Genomic DNA, 7,721 nt, shown 5'->3' with positions numbered 1-7,721 from the left:
TGGATGGATGGATGGATGGATGGATGGATGGATGGATGGATGGATGTGTGGATGGATGGATGGGTGGATGGGTGGATGCATGGATGGATGGGTGGATGGATGGATAGATGCATGGATGGGTGGATGGGTGGATGCATGGATGCGTGGATATGTGGATGGGTGGGTGGGTGGATGGATGGATGGATGGATGCACAGATGGATGGATGGATGCATGGATGGATGGATGAATTCATAGATAAACCAATGAAACGAAAGCATAAGGAGAAGTGGAATCAGTTCTAGTGCTGGCTTCTTGCAGTCGCATGTCTGATAAGGTAAATAGGCTGTCTGCTTTCTGCCTCAGTTTCTTCATCCACTGATTGGGTGAATAAAGCCTTAGTTTTGTAGGCTAAAAGGCGCCGAGCAGCACCAGCTGCCATCCCTGGCCCAGGCTAGTGATCGGGGGAGGAGAGACGAGGCTCCTCTTCCTCATGGCCTCTGTCCACCTGGATCTGCCAGTGCTCCCTGGGTGCCCCCACGGGGCAGGTGCTGGGTAAAGTCCTAGGTCACAAATCACCTCGTCTAATGCTTGCCTCAACCCCACACCCTGGAGACCACATCCCTCACTTTCCAGGTCAGGGCTGTGGCCCCCTGGGGAGGTTAAGCAGCTTGCTGGAGGTCAGCGACTCCAACCGAGGGCTTCCAGCTCCAGGAGCTGTGCTTCCAGCCAGCCAGGGAGAGCTGTCTGTCCCTGCCTCCTGCTCCTCCTTCCTTCCCCTTTCTTCTCTTCTCCCTCCCTCTCCTTTTCTCCTGCCTGTGTTCTTCTATCTTCCTTCTCTGCAGACCCTTGGACACAGCTGTGTGGAGGGAGAACAAGGAGGGGGAGGGGCACAGGTAGCCCCTGTGTCTCTGATGCCCACGTCGCTGCGCTGCCATTCTGGGATTCTAGGAGAGTAGTTTATTCAGCTGAGGAGCAACACAGCCACCTTTCTACTCTGCCCAAGAAGCAGCTCCTTCCCCAGCAGCCCACAGGGGCTGTGCAGGGGGCACGGGGTGGGCTTGGTTCTGGCGTGGAGGCCTCCACGCTGTCCTTTACCATGTGCCTGTTCCCTCAGATTGCCGAAGGGATGGCTTACATCGAGCGCATGAATTCCATCCACCGCGACCTGCGGGCGGCCAACATTCTAGTATCCGAGGCCTTGTGCTGCAAAATTGCTGATTTTGGCTTGGCTCGAATCATCGACAGTGAATACACGGCCCAAGAGGGTAAGCATAGCCCCCAACCACAAGGGAAACCTGGGACCTTATCTTCCCCAGCTCCCCAAAGCCCCCTTTAACTTCTCCCAGCACAGCCCTGACGGAAGACACATGAGGGCTATACGGTTCTACAACTCTAGATCAGCATTTCCTTCATTTCCCCAAATGTGTTCAGCAGAATGGTAGTGCCCTGAGACCTCCCGTGGAGGAACAACTTTAGGATAAAGTAGGTTTGGAGAAACAGCAGTCCACCCCAGTCACTGCCTTGGAGATTGCCAGTGCATATCAACATATTAAAGGCACTGAGAAGTCCTGCAGCAAAGAACCAGTTTATGTTTGCCTCACCTAGTGCCTCCCAAACTAATTTGAGCTCCAAAGACTACCTTTCTTTTTTTGAGATGGAGTCTCTGTCCCCCAGGCTGGAGTGCAGTGGCACAATCTTGGCTCACTGCAAACTCTGCCTCCGGGTTCAAGCAATTCTTCTGCCTCATCCTCCCAAGTAGTTGGGATTACAGGCGTGTGCCACTACAGCTGGCTAATTTTTGTATGGTTAGTAGAGATGGGGTTTCACCATGTTGGCCAGGCTGGTCTCGAATTCCTGAACTTAGGTGATCTACCTGCCTTGACCTCCCAAAGTGCCGGGATGACTGGCGTAAGCCACGCCTAAATACTATTTTTATGTAGCACCTGTTAACCTTCCACAGAATTAGGCCTTCACAGAGCACACTGTGGGAAACACAGCTCTCATGTGTGAGCAGCAAACCAACTTGAATTAGGGTCTCCACGGAGCACTCTGTTTTACTCTGTGAATGTAACTGAGGTGGAAATCTACGTCACAAGAGAATCTGAAGCGGTCACACACATTTATCAAGCAAGCAAGCAGTGTCTGATGAGCATACGAGTCAGATGACAGGCAGACAGGATATGGCTTGTTCTCTCGGGAACTTCAGGCTGGCTGGGGAGACCGAGAAATGGAGGCCAGGGGAGGCCGTGAAGTGCCAAGCCCTGAGGTCTGCTCCAAATGCTGGCCAGGGCTGCAGCCATTGAGTTGCTTCACAGGGCAGCCGGATGTGAGTCCTTTCTCATAGTGGCCCTCGGAGGTACAAGTGTCACCGTTTCCATTTTGCAGGAAGGGACTAACGGAGGCGCGGGCAGGTTTAAATGGCTTGCCCAGGCCATGTTTTTTTAATTAAACAAGGCCCCTGTAAGGCGAAACAGGCCCCTTCCATCCCAGGTGGAAACATGGTGGCTGCCATTGAGGTCACTTGCTCTCTTTTTAAAGAACCAAAGTGGGTGACCACGTGCTATTGGTGTCCATATCCTCTTTCTGTGCTGCAGATGCCGTGTCTGCACTCACCTGGCCATGTGTCCTGGTGTGTGGTAATGGCTCCCACCATGCCAGGCCGCCCCGCCTTTCCAGGCCCCGCAGTGAGGGCTTGAGGGAAGGATAGCAGGAGCAGGGGTAGGGGTGAGGATGGAGGGTAGGGGCCACCGGCCGTGGCCTCCCAAAGCTGTGCATGGCTTTTCCCACAGGGGCCAAGTTCCCCATCAAGTGGACAGCCCCGGAAGCCATCCACTTCGGGGTCTTCACCATCAAAGCAGACGTGTGGTCGTTTGGAGTCCTCCTGATGGAAGTTGTCACTTATGGGCGGGTACCATACCCAGGTAGGCGGCTCACCCCGCAGCTCTCACGGCTCCCTGCTTTCCCGGCTGGCCCTGACGGCAGGTCACCTGTCCTTGGTGCCTGTGGCTGCCCCGTTCTTTTCAGAGTGAGTCCCAGGGCAAGGACGGAGACCCAAGCATGGAATCTGGGGTGGAGCTCTGCCCCCTGCATCACTATTGCTCTGGGCCACAGGGCTGCATCGCCTTCCTCCAGCAGAGGTCAGATGAGTCCCACAAACTGGAATCAAGACAAAGGCACATCTGAACTCAAGTTTACTCCCAATGGCTTGTTCTCAGCTGAGGACAGGTTGTGCCCACCGTGGCATTGCACCCATAGCGGATCCCCAAAGCCCCATTCTGTGTGAGCAGAGTCGTGGACGCCAGCCCCCAGCCCCAATCGAAGGGCTCCGGCCGCTTGGCCCCTGCAGCTGGGCAGGCTCCGGGTCACCTGCTGCTGCGTGCACCTGGCAGCTGCCCATGTGTGATGGGCTTGGCTGTGCCCCTGGTGGTCACAGGTAATCAAGAGGGGGAGGGTCCCATCTGCAGAGGACCTGCCCCCGCACTCAGGAGAAAATCGACAGCCTCATTTCTAGGCGTTCCCCAGGCAATAAAAAGTAAATAAAGAGTTGTTTAGAGGCTGGGCGGCCGGGCAACCCACGAAGCTGGAGAGGCGGTCTGGGCCTGTAGGTACTGCTGTCCCCTGCCTGGGCCCACTGTGCCCCGCGGGCCGCTCAGGTCGCCCCACCACCAAGGACCCCCGCCCCTCACCCGCGCTCGCGGTCCCCTCTGCCGCAGGGATGAGCAACCCCGAGGTCATCCGCAACCTGGAGCGCGGCTACCGCATGCCGCGCCCCGAAACCTGCCCGCCCGAGCTGTACCGCGGCGTCATCGCCGAGTGCTGGCGCAGCCGGCCCGAGGAGCGGCCCACCTTCGAGTTCCTGCAGTCGGTGCTGGAGGACTTCTACACGGCCACCGAGCGGCAGTACGAGCTGCAGCCCTAGCCAGCCGCGCCCGCCTGTGCCCCATGCCCACATCTGCGCGGACGACCCCGACTCCCGTGCCAGCCCAGACGGGCCACGAAGGCGAGGGGATCGGCTGTGCCCATTTCTCAGACCCGGAAGCCAGCGGGCAGAGGCAGCTTCGCAGAGGGTCCCCGGACGGACTCCACCGACTGTGTGCCCTCGGGCGAGTTACGCGGCCTCTCTGTGCGGCCTCATTTGTAAAGAGGGCTGTAACAGTGACCTCGTACGGTCACCCGGAGTACTAAGCCCCAGTAAGGTGTTCAGGACTAGCAAGCCACTGACATCACGTAAGGCCCCTGTGCTGGGCCCTGACCGAGGAGTCGCCGCCTCTGGTCGCGTGCCCGCCGCTGCGCCCTGCTGGGACCCCGCCCTGCCCCGCTGCAGAAGCCAGACTGGGTCCCCCGGCTCCGGCACTGCGGGGCTTTTCCGCAATAAAGTCACGAACGTTCGAGCTTTTCCGTGTCGTTACCTGTGACAAGCTGAACATCGCGTGCAGGACGAGCACCGGGCGCAAGCGAGGCACAGTCGGGGAGTCCCGCGTGGCCCAGGCTCCAGGCTGTCGAGCGGGGCCAGCAGGGGGCGCTGTGGCCTCATAAATCCCTGGCTCGGGCCAGCGCCGGGGGCCCTGCGCCTGGCAAAGCCAGGGGCTGATGCTGGGAGCCGGCGCTTTGGGGACAGCTAGGACAAGAGCCCAGCTCCCGAGTCTCCGGCTCCGAGTCCTCAGGCCAGGTGCATAAACAAGGGTCGGGTGACGATGGGGCGTAAAAGCGAGGAACGCTGGTGGCTCCCACTGCACGGGGCCTCTTAGCATGTTTTTGTTTTTGTTTTTATGAGACAGATTTTTTTTTTTTTTTTTTTTTTTTTTTTTTTTAGCAGTTAGGTTTACAGAAAAAAAAAAGTAGGAAGTAAGTAGACAGTCTCCATATCTCGCCCATTTCCCCTATTACTGACATCGCGCAATGGTGGTGCGTTTGTTAACATTCATGAACCAATAGTGATAAAATATCATTAACCGAAGCCCACCTTTTTCATCCAGGTTCTCGCTGCCTGTTGTACATGCTGTGGGTGTAGATGAAAGTGCAGAGACTTGAACCTACCGTTCTGGGTCCCCCGCTCGAAAGCTCCCTGGCTCCACCTGTGCACCCCCTTCCTTCCCCTTGAACCCTTGGCACCCAGCTTGTCAGTGTTGACTCCTCTGACTGTGAGAACACCCCGAGGTAGGACTATAGCCACCCCGAGTACAGAGGTGGAAACCAAGGCACAAAGTGCTCACAGGCACAGCTCATAAGCAGCAGGACGGGGGTGTAGCAGGGGAAAGCTGCAGGATGGGGGTGTAGGTTGGGGGAAGCTGCAGGCCTGGGCAGCAGAGGATGAGAGTAGGGCCTTGATGGAAGAACCCCTGGAGAGGGGGCAGTCACTGCAGGGGTGCTGGGTGAGAGCCACCAGCCCGGACGGACGCAGTTTACATAGCGTGATCACCTATGGTCTGTGGATTCTCCAGCAGCCTGGGGTGGGAGCCACCATTGCTACCACAAAGCTGTTTCTGCAGATGAGGAAACAGACAGACTCCATGCCACCAGGTTCCTCTCAGCCAGTTCTTGGCCCTCACAGCCCCCACTGGCCGTGGGCAAGCACTGGGTGGGAGCACAGCACTTTAGGGAGGAGGTCTGCAAGGGCAGGCAGGGACAGGCCTGGGGCCTCACTGAGGAGCCCAAGAAGACAGGTGTCCCGCAGCTGCTCCAGGATGCTGGAGGTGGAGGAATCTAGAGGTGGAACTCTGTTGTCCCAGACAGTGGGGGCTCCAGAAATTGTGGGGCTTCTGACCTCCTCCAGGACCTGGTCACACCAGGGTACTGGAAGGAGGAAACTGCCTGACCAAGAACCTGGTGCTAGGGGGCGTGATTGGTGGGGGTAAACAGGAACGTGGGACAACAGGGTCAGTGGGGACTCCTGCCAGTGGGGGCCACTGGGATTCAAGAATGCGAGGGCCAGGCTGACCTGCTGGAGCTCCTGTGGGGTGGGGCTGAGGAGGGAGTTAAGATCACAGGATGAGGATGAGCCTTCCTTTCCCTCATGAGCAGGGACCATAGGCCAGGGCACCACCTCCCAGGCCCCCACAACCCCTCTGAAGTGGCTGCCATGACTTGGGAGCTGTCCTTGAGCTGCAAGGCTTGAGACTGTCTCCTCACCTCCCTGGACCCCACAGTCATCCCATAAAGATGAACGAGTCACCCAGTGCTTCACGGACGTCACCTCAGGTTTTTGGTTTAAAATGCAGGCTGGGCGCGGTGGTTCATGCCTGTAATCCCAGCACTTTGGGAAGCCAAGGCAGGTGAATCACCTGAAGTCAGGAGTTCGAGACCAGCCTGGCCAACATGGTGAAACCCTGTCTCTACTAAAAATACAATAATTAGCTGGGTGTGGTGATCCCAGCTACTTAGGAGGCTGAGGTAGGAGAATCGCTTGAACCTGGGAGCCGGAGTTTGCAGTAAACTGAGATCATGCCATTGCACTCCAGCCTGGGCGACAAGAGCAAAACTCAGTCTCAAAAAACAAAAATAAAAATAATAAAATAAAATGCAAGTCCTTCAGCCTCTCCCTCTCCCACAGAGATTCTGATTCAGTGGGTTGAAGTCTGGATCTGGAAACGTCCTCTTTTATAAGCACCCTGAGTGATTCCTGTGCAAGCATTTCCAGCTTGGACCAGCAGCTCTCAGCCCCGGCTACTCACTAGGATCACCTGGGATAGAAGGGGTGGGGCAGCACATTAAAAAGTCCCAGTGCCAGGGTTCCAGGTGAGCATACTTTATCCAGGGCCTCTGCATACTTTAAACACCTCAGCTGGTGCTAATGTCTACCCCGGATTGGGAACCACTGGGCATGGCTGTGTGAGCTTGGAAGTGCTGCATCCCAGCAGGGCTGGCTTCAAGCACCTGGGGGCCAGGCTGATGTTCAGGTCCTGAAACTGCAGGACCAGCAGATGCCTGTGGCTTTTTCCAGCTCTGGCATGCAAGTGACAACCTGCGGAAATTAGAAAAGAAACTCAGAAGACCAGCACATGCTCCAAGTCATGTTCTCAGGCAAAGTGGACAACCGCCTCTCCTCCGGCTTGGTTTTCCTGGGAAAGGTGAGGCTGGGAGGTAGCTTGAAGGACAAGGGAGAGTTTCTCCTCTAGGGGGCGCACTTGCTCGAGGGGTGCCCGGAGCTGAACCCGTGTCCTGGTGTGTTCTTGTTCCGGACATAAACATGTCAATAAAGGATGAGGAGCTCAGTCAATTCCCAGCCAGAAAGTGAAATGTGAGAGTGTGTGGGGGAAGAGAGATGGAGAGAGGAGGCAGAGGGCGCACGAATGGACGAAAGTATCATTTCCTGCTCTGGGACTTTGCCTTCCTCGGGGGAGGGAGGGTATTTCATGGCGTGGAGTCTGCCTTCTCCCAACCATAAATTTGCACACATGAGGACACTGCCAGGGGGCCCATGCCTGAGCCGTCTGGGGCATATGATTGCTGTCCTGACACCCAGAGCTCTGGTGATGGGGGCAGCCCAGGTCTAGGGAACTCAGACCTCTCCTTGCCTGTGAAGGAGCTGATGCCTTTCCCTCTCCCTCCATTCCTCCATTCCTCCATTCCAGAGCCAGGACACACCCACAGTGTTGCTGTGAAGTGAGCAACAGCAGGGTCTCTGAGTCAGACAGACCTTTCAAAATCAGGCACTTCCTCTCCCGGGATGTTTGCTCTCAGGGACTTTGCTTCATTTCTCTGAGCCTCAGTTTCTTCATCTGTGCAATGGGCACAATGCTGA

At 56.7% G+C, this 7,721-nt stretch overlaps 1 protein-coding gene across 1 annotated transcript in view; it reads left to right on the top strand.

The window, feature by feature from the left end:
- BLK (BLK proto-oncogene, Src family tyrosine kinase) overlaps positions 1-4,325 on the top strand; it is a 71,704-nt gene extending 67,379 nt beyond the window's left edge. Inside the window, exons 11-13 of the mRNA XM_025394051.1 lie at positions 1,095-1,245; positions 2,770-2,901; positions 3,694-4,325. Coding sequence (XP_025249836.1) covers positions 1,095-1,245; positions 2,770-2,901; positions 3,694-3,899 — 489 coding nt within the window. The 3' untranslated portion in view covers positions 3,900-4,325. The remainder of the gene's footprint in view (positions 1-1,094; positions 1,246-2,769; positions 2,902-3,693) is intronic.
- Positions 4,326-7,721: the final 3,396 nt, after the last annotated feature.

The sequence above is a fragment of the Theropithecus gelada genome, chromosome 8, assembly GCF_003255815.1.
Source record: "Theropithecus gelada isolate Dixy chromosome 8, Tgel_1.0, whole genome shotgun sequence".
Taxonomy (NCBI): Eukaryota; Metazoa; Chordata; class Mammalia; order Primates; family Cercopithecidae; genus Theropithecus; species Theropithecus gelada.
The sequence above is the reverse complement of the archived record's forward strand: the minus strand, read 5'-3'. Positions and strand labels throughout refer to the sequence as shown.